Consider the following 15,505-nt stretch of genomic DNA (forward strand, 5'->3'; position numbering starts at 1 on the left):
AATGGATGAGTGGATCATTTAGAAGATGTTTTATAAAGTTACATTTTGCTTAAAAAAAAAAAGTGTTCATTTTCACTAAGTATGGGGACACACTGTAGTTATGCTTTTCATTTCATACAAATATAAGCAACAGGATCACAATCCAATGGCGATGAAAATGGGAAAACATGAAGGCAATGCAAAAGTCATACACAGACATAACAGGACAAAATGGCATAAGGTACATTAGGTAACAGGCTTCCTCCAGGATAGTTCAGGTTTGCAACCAAATCTCAGTCCATGAAATCCTGATTCATTTGAGAGAGCTTTTCATGTGACACTGAGGTATGGGTATAAATATGTACACAAATACTTTTGCCCAGCACTCTTTCATTCCAGGGATAAAAATATAAAATAGAAGCTGCATTTAGTCCTCACCTTAACCACAAAAATTGTGAGGAAGGATCTCACAAAGTAAGAATGAAATTCATTACGTGGGGCAGCTAACAGAAAATTACACATGAACAGGAATATTAGTCTTAGATGTATAACAGGTTCATTATATTCTGATACTGAGCTCCTAATTACTTCCCAAGTGGCAAAGTTCATTTCAAGTCACATGGCATTTTTGGGAAGTTCCAGGAACAGACTGGGATGATGCACTGCAAATATACCATATATGTATGTGTTTATGTGTTGTGTGTCACTGAATGAAAAGCACCATGGAAAAATAAAAGGGAAAAACAATTTGCACTGTGAGTAAGTGAGTGAGTGAGTGAGTGAGTGAGTGAATGAGAGACATGTTAGTCTTTCTTCTCAAAAATATCACTGTAAGCAACCTGTATGGTTGGGGAAGCAATAAGCTAACTTTTACTGTTTTCTGAAACCAGTACTCTTTAAGATGACCTATCAGCCCTCTCAATCCCCTATCATGCGACAGCTACCAGCCAAAAAGGGTGAAAGCCATCATATGTTTTCTCCAAGGCACATGAATCCAGCCAGCTATACATTTTTGAATTGCTGCTCATTCTGCTTTACAGAACAAAGCAACATACACAGCGCTTCAGCATTCTCACACATGCCTACAATTGGATGGTGTTGCTGTGATTGACTATGGAGAGAACATATTCCATATACCACCCTTCCCACCCAAAAAGCAAGGCCAGTTTTGTTCTATTGGTCTCCATGCCATAGAAAGCTGTGGCATCAACTTCTAACACATTCTAACACACGTCTTGCTGGTGAGGCTCACATGTTCTTCCTGCCTGCTCTCTCCATTATTATCATGCGTTCCAACTTAAGGTTAGCCTAGCCTGTTTGTCACTGAGTATCTCACCCCAGCAGGCTTCTTGACATACACACCATAATGTTTCCACAGTCAAGTACATTTAGTTAAGCATTGTAGAAGCCATGCGCCTTTATTAATACACATGTACATTAAATAATAAACGGAAGATAAAAGAAAACTGACAAAAAGTGCAGTGGCTTTGTTTAACAGTAAAACTGCATTCACTATATCATTCGTCATGCATTTTTTGAACAGCTCTGTTTTTTTACAGTGTCTGTTGATCCCTGATGTACAGGTAATCCGGGTTTTATTTTGTGCTCATGTGCTTATAATAGAGGACATTAGTAACAGTTTTCCTTCATAACTGTCAGTATACTTTGTATATTTGGAATAATCTGCAAAATCTGCGATGTTAACTAACCATACTCTCTGCCAGCCATGTCTGTTTTCCTAGTCTAACAAAAGCTTCCCCAAATGACACACCTCTGACATGAACCAGCCTACAACATACATGACATGTAAAGGTACTATATAAAACAAGAAGCACACATCCTGATCCTTCAGCCATGGGTAAGCTTAATCCATTGTGTATGTGTTTAATATTCTTTACACCAACAGCGCTTGCATGCCAGCTGCTGGGTAAGTTTGACATGAGAGACATGTTTAAGGAAGGAGACATTATGATAGGTGGAATCTTTCCTATATTTAACAAACAGGAGAATATTCTTGCTTCATTTGAAAACAAACCACCTAAAGCTGAATGTAAAGGGTGAGTTAAAATAAGAAAAATGCTTAGGTCAGAGCTCATTTATTTATTTATTTTTTTCATTTTGCTTTGTTTCTCTATTTTAACATTAATCACAGATTTGACTTACGAGCCTTTCGCTGGACTAGAACCATGATGTTTGCAATAGAAGAAATAAATCAAGATGCGAAATTGCTTCCTAACGTCACTCTTGGCTATAAAATGTTAGACTCTTGTGCATCTCCTACTAATGTATTGCGAGCTGCACTCACTCTAGCGAGCATATCAGAGAAAAATAATTCTTCCTCTCAATGTCATCCACCTCCTCTATCAGCTGTTGTAGCTGAATCAGGTTCTACCCAGTCTTTAGTTGTGGCCGGGGCAGTTGGGCCATTCAGAGTACCAGTGGTAATTACATTTAAGTTAATTTACATTTAAAAAATGTAAGTTAATTCTCATTTAAAAAAGTATTTTTTAATAAAGATAAATGCATTTACATTTATTAAAGGATGCTGTTTGTGTCTGAATAGGTGAGTTACTTTTCAACATGTGCATGTTTAAGTGACAAAAATAAATATCCAACATTTTTCCGAACAATACCAAGTGATTATTACCAAGCAAAGGCTTTGGCTTTCCTCGTCAAACGTTTTGGATGGACATGGATTGGAGTCTTACAATCTGACAATGATTATGGACGTAATGGAATATCAGCATTCACAAAGGAAGTGGAGGCTCATGGTGTCTGCATTGCATTTGTTGGCACAGTTTTACGGACATATCCCCGAAGCAAAATCCTTGAAGTTGTTGAAATGATAAAACAATCAACTGTCAAAGTGATTCTTGCATTTGTCCCAGAGGGAGATCTCTATCCCTTAATGATAGAAGTGGTAAAACAGAACATTACAGGAATACAATGGATTGCAAGTGAAGCATGGGTAACTGCAGACCGACCTTCCACTCCAGAAATGTTCAAATCTTTTGGAGGAACAATAGGATTTGTGGTCCGAAAGATGGCCATACCCAAACTGGGACCAGTTCTCAAAGATATCAGCCCTTATAATGATTCAGAGTCCAGTTTTGTCAGTGATTTCTGGGAAACAGTTGTAGGCTGTAGGCCTCCATCTTCAGTAAATGATTTACAGAATGGCACAAAAACATGCTCAGGAGCTGAAACAGTGGATTATACGAACAAATTCTTTGATGTCACACAACTTAGAGTGGCATATAATGTTTACCAAGCAGTATATGCAATCGCTCATGCATTACATCAGGTAATGTTTTGTGAAAAACCTGAGACCAATGTCTCGAAACTGTGTCTTCCTCTGTTACAGATAACCCCAAATATGGTGAGCTAAGCAATTTATTCACATTTCCTTTCAAAGTGTTATATTTTTGGCATCTTTGTAATTATATTGCCCTTTTTCCCCCCAAGTTAACTGAACAGTTGAAAAAAGTACATTTTGTGGATGCATTTGGAGAGCTAGTGTTCTTTGATGAGAATGGAGATCCACCTGCCTCATATGAAGTCATTAACTGGCAGATGAGAGATGGCCAAGTGCAGCATATTCCAGTCGGCCATTTTAGCACCTCTGAAAATGGAAAATATGTACTTGTGATTAATGAAGACAAGATTATCTGGAGAACAGGAAATTTGGTAGCATAAACATATTACAATTGCAAGTGTATTTTTCTTCAATTCCATTATTGCTACATCTCTACTCTGCTCTATTTCTCAGACTCCAAAAGCTGTTTGCTCAGAAATCTGTCCACAAGGCACAAGGAAAGCGCAAATAAAAGGTTTCCCTCTGTGCTGCTTTGACTGTATCCCATGTGCTGATGGCTCTATATCAAATACAACAGGTGAAGTAATATTAAATTAATGTTGCCTAAATAATGCATATTTAGTAATCAAGCATTTCAACATATTTTTTCTTCTGCTTTAGGAGCAGCAGATTGCATCACCTGTCCTGAAGAGTATTGGTCTAATGAACGAAAAGACAGCTGCATTTTGAAAATAACAGAGTTTCTTTCATACACTGAAACAATGGGGATTGTTCTAATAGCTGTGTCACTATTTGGTGCCTGTTTAGCATTTTGTACTATGGTGATTTTCATACACTTTAGAGACACACCAATAGTTAAAGCAAATAATTCAGAGCTGAGCTTGCTGTTACTGCTCTCACTTATATTTTGCTTCCTCTGTCCACTGACATTCATCGGTGAGCCCACAGTCTGGTCCTGCATGTTGCGTCACACAGCATTCAGCATTGCCTTTGCCCTCTGCATTTCCTGTATGCTGGGGAAAACTATAGTTGTGGTAACTGCCTTCAGAGCAACATTACCGGGGAGCAATGTGGCAGGAAAGTTTGGACCACCTCAGCAAAGGGCCATTGTGTGTTCATGCACAGCAGTTCAAATAGTTATTTGTATTCTTTGGCTAAATGTTGTGCCACCATTCCCAGATAAGGTTTTTGAGCAACGCAGTAAAAAAATAATTTTAGAATGTAACACAGGCTCAGATACTGCGTTTTATGCTGTTCTAGGATACATTGGCCTTCTTGCCATAGTTTGTTTGGTCCTGGCTTTTTTAGCCAGAAAGTTACCTGATAATTTTAATGAAGCCAAATTCATCACATTCAGTCTGCTTATATTCTGTGCAGTTTGGATCACATTTATTCCAGCTTATGTCAGCTCTCCTGGGAAGTACACAGTAGCTGTAGAAATTTTTGCAATTTTGTCTTCAGCTTTTGGCCTACTGATATGCATTTTTGTACCAAAATGTTACATCATTTTAATCAAACCAGAGAGAAATACAAGAAAACATGTAATGGGCAAAAATCCAAAAGTTACTTAAATATATCTCATTGAGAGATGATAAAATAATAATAAAAATTTGTATGTAAGGAAAGCATGGTATGGTATGAAACTTTTAATTATGGACATTAAATTAACAATTGTCATTTTGAATTGAAACATTACTTTTATAAAATGATGAACCTCTGTGATAGTGAACAATACAGCTGTTTTACTTAAAAAACATATCAGTATTATCAATAAAGCAAACAAACAAAAACGACAATAGAGATAAGAAGCTCCTGAACATTATTGTTTATTTAAATGGTTTTTGCGGTTTTTCTTTTCTTTTTTTTCTGACAAAGATCTTTCCCTAAAGTCTTATTGTTCAAATATAGTTTAAACACAGTGTGCGATTGGATTTACAGGTACTCTGTACTTACTGATAGAATCCTTCTTGTAATCTCTATTTAGTTGAGATGAGTGTAATATTACACACAGGCCACCAAAACACATAGAACCTGTCCATTAAGGACAGAGGCTTTACAGGGGCTTTGGGGCAAATAGTTTAAAGCTGAAGTCATTGTTCATTAGGCAGCTACTTCCTATCAGACCAGTGAGACCAGTTTTACCAAATTTTTGGGAGGCATCACTTTTAGAAAACATAATGTACTGCTTTGTCCGAAGTACAATCACCACTGGAAAGAGACCCAGTAATATAATATAGACCCTACAGCTCAGAACAAAGGCCTTTATCCAACATATTTCCTCATTCATAAGAATAGTGGTTTCTGTCCAATTCTAGATCTAAGATGGGTGAAGTGATCCCTACATACAGCATATGCCCCCACCAAAGTAGGGTTTCAGTGTGGTGCCACAGAGCATGGGGGACATGTTGTGAGTAGAACACAAGCTCCAAGGTTTATTGTGATGTACACAGGTACACTGTATAATATTAAATTAAATTCTTACTTGCATATTTTCCTTCAGTAACATAAAAGAAACAATTGTTCACTTGAGTGCCCCAGTTTTATGCTAATTGCACACGTCCAGAATCCTAGACTCTACAGGGGATTGGACAGTTGAGCGGACAAACGTGTGAGTATGTAGAGAATTTCAGTAGAGTTTATTATGTACAAAGTGCTTGGTGACAAAAAAATGCTATTTAATGCTGGGAATACTTCAAATGAAATATATGACAAGGCATAAGTCCTTACGAGACCAGTGGAAAAAATCAGTGGACCTTTCAGAGACACCAAACCTTACTTTCTGATGCATAGAGAAAGGTGCCAACTCAGACATTTACAAGCAGATGTCAATCTAGTAAAACTTAAGAAAAAGCTTGGAATGACCTATTCTTTTGCTCCCTTGATAATAGAAATTAATATACAGATAAAAGGTATATTCTAATCTCGGGTATCAAGAGCTATACTGATATCAAGCACTACAAGCAAGGAGACATAAGGAAGGTCGATTATGTCAATCAGTGTTTTTTCAATACTGTAATGAGGACTTTGATTAAACATGTTTTGCACATGGTTCCCCTGCAAGTATATCTTTAGCTGGAAGGCTACAATGAGATAAAGGGACATTTGAAATTATCCCATAACTTACAAAGATTTAAGATTTGGTTTGAAAGCCTTGGTTTGATACCTGGTTCAATAACTGCTAGTTTAAAGGGTTTAACAACATAGCCAATATAAGAGGTCATGCAAAACATATAATGTATGGTCAAAGGTTTGTGGACACTGGAACACACCTACATGTGGGCCTAAATCTGGAATGGAATGTTTAACATGCATGAATGGTTATGGTTAGTTGTCCACATTGATTTGCTATATTATGTTTCATATATAATGTTTCATATTTGTTTAGGTGTGATTTTGTTTTGTTTTGTGTAGGAGCACCTGACAAAGCCATTATAGACTGACGTTTATTGCAACATACAATATTTTACAATTCCAGACATAATACATTTTAATTTCATGATTTTTCATGATTCAAAATATCTGTGTTTGTATGTAATTAGGGATGGTAAATGATTCTGCACTATTTTTTCATCATATGCTTTTTGCTGTTTTTTTCAGGTCTTAACAGAACAACATAGCACTTTGGAGCAAATATGCACAGAAGCAGCCCAAAGGCAGAAGCTAAGATAGCAAAGACATGCACAGCAACCATATATTTTCCGTGAGTGCTCACATAAACAGGGATAAATGTTATCCACACAGCAAAAAAGATAAGCATGCTGAATGTAATAAATTTCGCCTCATTAAAATTGTCTGGAAGTTTTCTGGCCAAAAAAGCTATTAAAAAGCACATGCATGCAAGTAGGCCAATGTATCCCAACACGCACCAGAATCCTATTTCAGATCCCACTTTACACTCTACAATTATAGTAGGACTCAAGAAGGCAGTAGTATAGGCAGCAGAGGGAGGTTTAGTCACCAGCCATATGATACAAATAAGTACTTGAACTAAAGAACATAATATGACACTTAACCTCTGCTGAAGTGGACCAAACCATTTCATGACATTACTACCAGGTAGGGTGGCCCTGAAAGCCATAAGGACCACTACAGTCTTAGCCAAGATGCAGGCAATGCAGAGTGCAAAGCTAACTCCAAAGGCTGTAAACCTAATCTGGCAGAGCCAATCAGTGGGCTTACCAATGAATGTCAGACTAATCAGAAAGCATGAACATAGAAATAAAAGTAAGAGGAAGCTGAGCTCCATGTTGTTGCCTCGAACGACTGGAGTATTTCTGTAGATTATAAACACATAAAGCACTGCAGTAGTCAAACATGCTCCGAATGCTGAAACAGCCAAGAGAACTATTCCCAAGGGCTCCTCATAGGACAGATACTCCAAGCCCTTTGGTATGCATTTGTCCCTGGCTTGGTTTGGCCATGTTTCCCTTGAACATCTTAAACAATCATTTGAGTCTGTGAGGAGAAAAAATGTTGTATTCCATTGTCATGATCATAAACATCATAGCAAAAATACCATTGAAATCAGTTTCACACCTGTTTGATTGCTAATCTCTCCTTCAGCACATGGTATGCAGTCAAAGCAACATATGGGTTCACCCTTTCGCCTGGCTTTCCTGGAGCCAGGCAGGCAACTTTTGCTGCAGACTGATACTGGTGCCTAATAACAAAGTAGGAGGTGTTACACACACATGCACACATATAGACATAAATAAATTAAAAACAAAAATCTAATGAAAGGATATGTTAAAAAGATTTAGCTGGTGTTTTGAGATTAAGTTGCCTAATGAGCAAACAGTATTATGCCATTTTAAGATACAAAACATAATATCTTCTTTTTGAATGACCATAATGCAGAAAAACTGAATAATAAGTAAACGTATGAACGATGATCTGGTGCAGAATGAAATAGCACACACCTTATTGTCTCTTTTCCAAATAATCATGGATTCATTAATGACCAGGCTGCTATCCTCCTTCAATGATGCATCATAGAACCCCACCTTCACTAGGTGAAGTAAGCCCTCACTTGACACCTGCCAGTTCATCAGATCATAAGATGCAATGGGATCTCCGTTCTCATCAAAGTGCACAAACTCTCCTAGTGTTGTGAAGTTTGTTTTCTTCATGTAGCTTACCAGCTTTGGGGAAGATTGGGAAGTCAGTTTGATAGAATTGGTTCTAGATCTCATTATAATCATATTTTCCATCAATGTAGTTGTTAAGATCAGAATTTGCAATAAAAACTTTAAACATTACACAATGGCATACTTAAAATAACATAATGTTAAAATATATTCACAAATACTTACATACACATTCATTCATACACTCACACACACCTGCCAAGGCAGAAGGGGGTTTAGGCTCCCACATGTCCCATTTTGAAAGTGGCCCTGTCCTGGAACACAGGTACTCATATCATGCAAAGCATGTGCTATGAGATACACAGCTTTGTATACGTTGTAGGACACTCTAAGCTCTGATACATCTGTAAAGGTAGAGTACACATTTTCCAGACTCTCTCTTCCACTACAAGCTGTCCTGTTCTGGTCCTCCTGTGTATGTACATGAGTGTTTAATGATCCATTGATCCTGCAATTGAACGTTTTCTCCCAGAACTCTGTTAAAAAATATGAAGTTTGTACAGTGGAAGCACTCATCTCTCTGAGGTATTTACCAAGGTTTGGGATTTCACCTTTCCTTATAGCAAACCCTAGAGTTCCCCATAAAAGATCATGGAACTCACTAAACAATGCCTGTGATGTTGCCCAAGCTTCACTGGCAATCCACTGCAGATGTGTGATGTTTTGTCTCCTGCATTCTCTAAGAATAGTTTGCAGTTCTGATTCTCCAGAGAAGTTTAGAATTACTGTGGCTGTGGAGGCTTTAATAACACTCATCAACACCTGCACAGATTCTGTGGTGAGTGTAACAGGGTAAAAGTGAACATATGCAGGACATACATGGTATCTGGCCGATTCCTTTAGAAAGAGCTGGATGGCAAAGCGAGCATAGTCTGACTCCACTCCAATAACTCCCACCCAGGTCCACTGAAAATAATGCACCAACTTTGCTAAAGCCTTAATCTGAAATTCATCACTTGGCATTGTTCGCATAAATGTGGGAAACTCTTTCTTGTTACTCAAACATGAGCAAGATGCAAAGTAGCTCACCTGAGAAGATATTAAAATGAGTAAAAAAAAAAAGTGAGAATGTTACTCAAAAAATACACAAAAAAGTACACAAAAAATAGTAGTAAAAGCACTGCATATTATAATGTGAGATTTTTTTTTTTCCTTTCATGTAATTATATATGCATGTAAAGTATTAGCAACTATTTTAAATTGGGCAACAAGTAAACCTCTACTGTGTACATTAAAAGTATGGGCTGTAATTTACAATCATGAATATGGCTTATTAAGAATAACAGATTCTGCCTTACCAAAGGTACACTGAATGAGCCTAGTGTTCTCAGCACAGCCATGGATATCCCTGATGCAGCATCTCCTACAATAACTGGTGAGGGCTGCCTGATAACATTTGCACATCCAGATCCTCTTGCTTTTTCTGGTTGCCCATTGACCAGGAGAAGTGAGTTCTTTACTGACACAGGTATGTCATCACAGCTGTCCCGGATGTGGTATCCCAGTGTCAGATTTGGTAACAGGTCCTGTCTCTGGTTTATCTCTGCTACAGCAAAGGTCATTGTTCGCATCCACCTTAGGGCTCGAGGACTAAAGCTGCAAGGTACACAAAAAAAGCAGCTGTAGTAAAAGTTCATTTATAACACAAATATACAAAGAGATATTGCATTTCAAATAAAAGAAAGTAGATAAATATAAGTTAGCAATGAATATATCCCTTTACATATTTCAAAGTATCAGTCACATACTACTTGTAATCAGTTGGTTCAGGTTTGCTTTGGAAAGGCAGCACTGCTGAAACAGGGCTGTAATGCAGGGGGAATAGGCCTCCCAAAATCACATCTCCACTCATATAGAAACTATGGTTCCCTTCATCTCCCTGATAGATGCACTCATCATTGTTTGTAGACTGACAACACATAAATGTATTTAAAAGAAACCATACAGTGAGCAAATTACAATGGCATGCCATAACTGACACAAAACCGAAAGATGGTGCAGATGGGTTTATATAGGTACCATAATGAGCAGGGGACAGTGTTGTCTTGTCCCAGAGAAACATGTGAACCAATGATATTTGTTGTTACTACTGTCAGTCTTTCTATACAATGAGACAGCTCAACTGCTTTTCAGATTGTGATCTTAATATTAGCAAGTAATATATCAGCTTCACATAATGCAAAGGGTTTACGCATTTATTTTTTAATGAGATTATTGGCTAATAAGTTTTTCTAAACATCTTAGAGAAGCAGCTCTACTGGAGATTATATTTTTGCAGGTAAAATCCGACATCCGGCCTATTATGCAATCTCACCTTTTTATGATATATGATAATTTAAACATTTATAATTAACATTTCTAAGTAAAAGAAACAATTAAGATTATGTTACTATAAAGGCGGTTGAGGGTCCTAAGAGTGCCCTAGATTTTACACTTTTTTTATGATTTATTTTATACAGCTTTCTTTCTGATTGTGATATACAATACGTTGTTGTTGTTCTTTCTGCTGCTCTCGGTTTGGGGTCGCCACAGCGGATCACTTGGTACGCATATAATACGAAAAAACACTGAATACATCATTTGATGTGGGGTAATTACATACTACTAAAATGCATTCACTTTTCACTCACATTGTTTTTTATTGATTATATGAATACATACAATCATGGTCAAGCCTTTAAATAAGAGTTTATTAAAATATTTCTTGAATGAAATTAAAAAGTCACTATTTACATGTATACACATGAGAAGTTAAGTGTGCAAACACCTAGGAGAATTTAATTCATAATATTAATACATAAATTATGCACAATAGCTATATGAAATTACAAGATACCTTATGCATGAAGCTCATTCACAGATCTTTCAGACAGTAGGAGTAATATTCGATAATCGAGTTCCATCGAAAGGGTGTTATCTAGTGCTGTTATCTATTTCCCTTTTATTTTATTACATTGTCCTAATAGAGGCATGCAGGCCTACATATTAGTAGGGTGTTTATTCAAATTGACTGGCCTATGCTACTAAAAAATATATATATATAAAATATATAATATAATACATACAGTATACATAAAAGTAATAATACATGTGATGCAAAGAAATTCAAATGTAAGCCATAATAATTGAGCCACATCTCAGTTAATATTGCCTTAAACTGCATTGTAGGTTTCTGGAAGCTACATTTTAGGATAGGAAGCATTTTTACACTCTGAACAGATCTACACAGGAGATAATAAGCAGGGATCACCTGACTAATGTTATTCAGGATGATGTCAAATCATAGTGAGATGCATGGGGTCAAACCTCCTATATAAAGCCATGGCAGTCAGTATTATCTTCATCAGCACACAAGTTGGCAGCGAAATGATTTATCTTTTACTTTCTGCATTTTCCCTCTCTTGCTCAGCTGTATATGTTCCCTCATCAAAATGTTCATTACAAGGAGACTTTGATCAGCCTGCATTCATGTCTGATGGAGATATCACAATAGGAGGAATATTTCCTTTGCACTACAGAGTGGAGCTACCAAAAACAGACTACAAAAGCAAACCTTTCGCAGCACAGTGTCAGGGGTGAGAATGTGAAATATTCATCTGATGTAGTCTTTTATATCAAAAGATGCAAATGATGTTTCCTGGGCTTTTTTTTTTTTTAAAGAAGAATGTGTAACTCCACTCACTTGGTATACTTATTATTACAAAACATCAGTCATGAGTGTATAACTAAATATTTTTGAATATTTGCTGTTATTGGATTTTAATATGTCTATCTACAATGTAGGTTTGATTCCAGGGCATTGCGCTGGGCTTTGGCAATGAGGCTTGCTATAGATGAGATCAACAACAATACATCTCTTCTTCCAAACCACACCCTGGGCTACAGGATCTTTGATTCCTGTGCTACACCAGTTACAGCTCAGAGAGCAGTCCTGGCTGTATTGAATGACCAGGATGATGGTCAAGGCTCATTGTGTTCTCGTGGAGGTCCTTTACTCGCCATAGTTGGAGAATCGGGTTCCTCACAGTCAATTGTTGTCTCTAGAACACTGCAACCTTTCAGAATTCCTATGGTAAATGGGTGATATTTTTCTTTGTACACTACTGATTTGGTATATTCTTCTAATGTTCTTGTAATTCTTCATCTAAAATTACAAAAGATTATCAAATCACAGTGGTCAGGACGTTTTTTTCTTTCTTTTTTTCTTGTTTGTTTTACAGATAAGCTACTTCTCAACCTGCTCTTGTCTAAGTGATCGTAGACAATTTCCTACATTTTTTAGAGTAGTCCCAAGTGATGATTACCAAGTGAAAGCCATAGCTCAGCTTTTGAAGAGATTTCACTGGACATGGATTGGAGTGGTCACTGAAGACCATGACTATGGCAGATTTGCATTACAAGGCCTGAAGAGAGAGATAGAAAACACTGATATATGTCTGGCATATCATGAAATGATTCCTAAAGATTTCAAGCAAGAGCGAGTCCATGAAATTCTAAATGTGATAAAACATTCTACAGCAAAGGTAGTGGTGGTGTTTTCAGGAGAAGGGGAGTTTTACCCTTTCTTAAGAGAATTTTCAGCTCAAAATATCACAGGAATCCAGTGGGTAGCCAGTGAGGCCTGGGTCACAGCCTCAGTATTAGCAGAAGCATATCCATTTTTAGCTGGAACAATTGGATTTGCTATCCGCCAGGGATACATACCAAGGCTGAAAGAGTATCTGATGACAGTAAACCCACAGGTGTATCCATCTAACCCCCTGGTGCAGGAGCTGTGGGAGACTCTATACAGCTGCACGTCCTTCACTTCATCTGTCAGTACCACACAACTACCCCAGTGCACAGGAAAGGAAACAATCAGCAAGCAGCACTCTGCCTACATGAACATCTCTAACACACGTGTCACTTATAATGTGTATAAAGCAGTATATGCCATTGCTCACTCCCTACATAATCTCTTTCAGTGTATGCCTGGAAATGGACCTTTTGAAAATTCTGAATGTGCAGACTTCAATGATATTTATCCTTGGCAGGTAGAGTATTTCAGAGATACTAAAGTGAAAATATGCAATAATCCAAGTATATCGTTAACATAGTTGTCTTCATTTATTTTAAAATCAATCCTCTTTTTCCAACATCAAAGCTTCAACATTACCTTCAGGAAGTGTCATTCTCACTTTCTGGTGAACATGTAAACTTTGATATGAAAGGAGATTCGATTCCATCTTATGATCTGATTAATTGGCAGAGACTCCCAAATGGAGACATTGACTTTATCAAAGTGGGAATTTATGATGGTTCAATGGATGCTGGGAAGGAACTGGTTATCCAGGATGAAAGAATAAAGTGGCCTGGAAATCAGAGCAAGGCAAGGTGCTCGCACAATGTACACTGTATGTTAACATACAGTCTCAATTTAGTTTAGTTAGACAATTAATAATTAAAAAAAAAAAATAAAAAAAGATAACTGACCTAACTGATCACACTGTGATTCCTGATTGGCTCATTTACAACACATTTGAATGTTTGCTGTTTATTTTTTTTTTTATCTTTTATATTGTGTAAAATCAGGTGTCAGTATCCATTTGCAGTAACAGCTGTGATCCGGGATTCAGGAAAGCTGTTCGTCATGGGGAGCCTTTGTGCTGCTTTGACTGTGTACCATGTGACAGTGGCAAGATTAGTAATCAGACAGGTAATATTTGAACATGTATTTACTATATTTTAAAAGTACCTTACCAAAAATGATATAAGACCTTCTGCCCTACATTTGTCTTTAAAGATTCAATAGACTGCATGGCTTGTCCTGAAGACTTCTGGTCCAATGTGAAAGGAACAGAGTGTATCCCTAAAGTCATTGAGTTCCTGTCTCACAGGGATACAATGGGAATTGTGTTGATGGTGATAGCTATAGTGGGGTCATGTCTGACAATATCTGTGTTAGCAATATTCTTGCATTATCGAGGAACTCCTATAGTGCGCATTAACAATTCAGAGCTGAGTTTCTTCATCCTGTTCTCCTTGACCCTGTGTTTCCTGTGTGCTCTGATCTTCATTGGGGAGCCTACTACATGGTCATGCATGCTACGTCACACTGCGTTCAGCATCACCTTCTCCCTCTGCATCTCCTGCATCCTGGGTAAAACCTTAGTGGTTCTTGCTGCTTTCACAGCCACACAGCCTGGAAACAATGTGATGAAATGGCTCGGGCCTACACAGCAGAGGATCATCATCTTTAGCTGCACCCTGGTCCAGGTGATCATCTGTGCTGCCTGGCTCATATCCTCCCCTCCATTCCCCTATAAAAACACACAATATCAGCACTCTAAGATCATTCTAGATTGCAGGGTGGGATCTGAGCTGGCCTTCTGGTGTGTGCTTGGCTACATTGGCCTCTTGGCCTGTTTGTGTTTCATTTTGGCTTTTCTGGCACGAAAATTGCCTGGAAATTTCAATGAAGCTAAATATATCACTTTTAGCATGTTAATATTTTGTGCAGTGTGGCTGGCGTTTATACCTGCCTATGTAAGTTCACCTGGTAAATTCACCACTGCAGTTGAAATATTTGCTATTTTAGCTTCAAGCTTTGGCCTCCTTTTGTGTTTATTTGCTCCAAAGTGTTACATTATACTACTCAAACCAGAAAAGAATACCAAACAGCATCTAATGGGAAAGGGAACAAAATAATTATTCTTTATTATAATACTGTATGCACTGTATCTTTTAATTTTTAGTAACCTACATGTTTTTGTCTGGTTGTTGTGTATATATATTAGTATGTTTATGAAGATACTTGTTGACAATAAACATTAAAATACTTTTGAGGAGATTGAATAAATAAATTAATAAATCATGGAGATATTATAATAAAAAAATATTATTATTATTAATGAAAGTATATTTTAAGAAAATGGTATACTTTTATTTTAAATTCCAATTTTAAATAGATATTGCAAAACATCACCTGCTAATATGTGTGCTATTATTAGAGATTTGGCAAAAAAAAAAGTGTAAAAAATGTGAGAAAAAAATATTTGTCAATTAACACATTATACACAAATAT

At 37.1% G+C, this 15,505-nt stretch overlaps 3 protein-coding genes across 3 annotated transcripts; 2 read left to right on the plus strand and 1 right to left on the minus strand.

Moving 5' to 3' along the window:
• The first annotated feature begins 880 nt into the window (after positions 1-880).
• On the plus strand, positions 881-4,866 carry LOC131351537 (extracellular calcium-sensing receptor). The gene is given in 8 exon segments (XM_058386953.1): positions 881-935; positions 1,886-2,036; positions 2,132-2,420; positions 2,543-3,068; positions 3,153-3,358; positions 3,445-3,666; positions 3,749-3,872; positions 3,956-4,866. Coding segments are annotated over 8 exon segments (2,484 nt in total).
• Positions 4,867-6,854: 1,988 nt separating this feature from the next.
• LOC131351538 (extracellular calcium-sensing receptor-like) lies at positions 6,855-11,287 on the minus strand. The gene is made up of 7 exons (XM_058386954.1): positions 11,279-11,287; positions 10,194-10,351; positions 9,741-10,038; positions 8,638-9,471; positions 8,215-8,436; positions 7,832-7,955; positions 6,855-7,750 (listed from the first exon to the last, which is right to left on the minus strand). Exons 1-7 carry the CDS (start codon positions 11,285-11,287, stop codon positions 6,855-6,857), a joined length of 2,541 nt encoding a protein of 846 aa, XP_058242937.1.
• A 584-nt stretch (positions 11,288-11,871) lies between these two features.
• LOC131352200 (extracellular calcium-sensing receptor-like) lies at positions 11,872-15,129 on the plus strand. Its single transcript, XM_058388145.1, has 6 exons — positions 11,872-12,017; positions 12,226-12,514; positions 12,663-13,475; positions 13,586-13,810; positions 14,014-14,137; positions 14,225-15,129. The coding sequence occupies exons 1-6, from the start codon at positions 11,911-11,913 to the stop codon at positions 15,127-15,129; spliced, it is 2,463 nt and encodes an 820-aa protein (XP_058244128.1). The 5' UTR covers positions 11,872-11,910.
• Positions 15,130-15,505: the final 376 nt, after the last annotated feature.

The sequence above is a fragment of the Hemibagrus wyckioides genome, linkage group LG04 (genome assembly GCF_019097595.1).
Source record: "Hemibagrus wyckioides isolate EC202008001 linkage group LG04, SWU_Hwy_1.0, whole genome shotgun sequence".
Classification (NCBI taxonomy): domain Eukaryota; kingdom Metazoa; phylum Chordata; class Actinopteri; order Siluriformes; family Bagridae; genus Hemibagrus; species Hemibagrus wyckioides.

Coding starts and splice junctions, on each gene's coding strand:
- LOC131351538 (XM_058386954.1), bottom strand. Junction 9,472..9,740: donor GCTCATTCAGTGTACCTTTG/GTAAGGCAGAAT, acceptor ATATCTTCTCAG/GTGAGCTACTTTGCATCTTG. Junction 8,437..8,637: donor ACCCCCTTCTGCCTTGGCAG/GTGTGTGTGAGT, acceptor TCTTCCCCAAAG/CTGGTAAGCTACATGAAGAA.
- LOC131352200 (XM_058388145.1), top strand. CDS start 11,911: ATGTCTGATGGAGATATCACAATAGGAGGAATATTTCCTTTGCACTAC. Junction 12,018..12,225: donor TTCGCAGCACAGTGTCAGGG/GTGAGAATGTGA, acceptor TCTACAATGTAG/GTTTGATTCCAGGGCATTGC. Junction 13,811..14,013: donor GGCCTGGAAATCAGAGCAAG/GCAAGGTGCTCG, acceptor GTGTAAAATCAG/GTGTCAGTATCCATTTGCAG.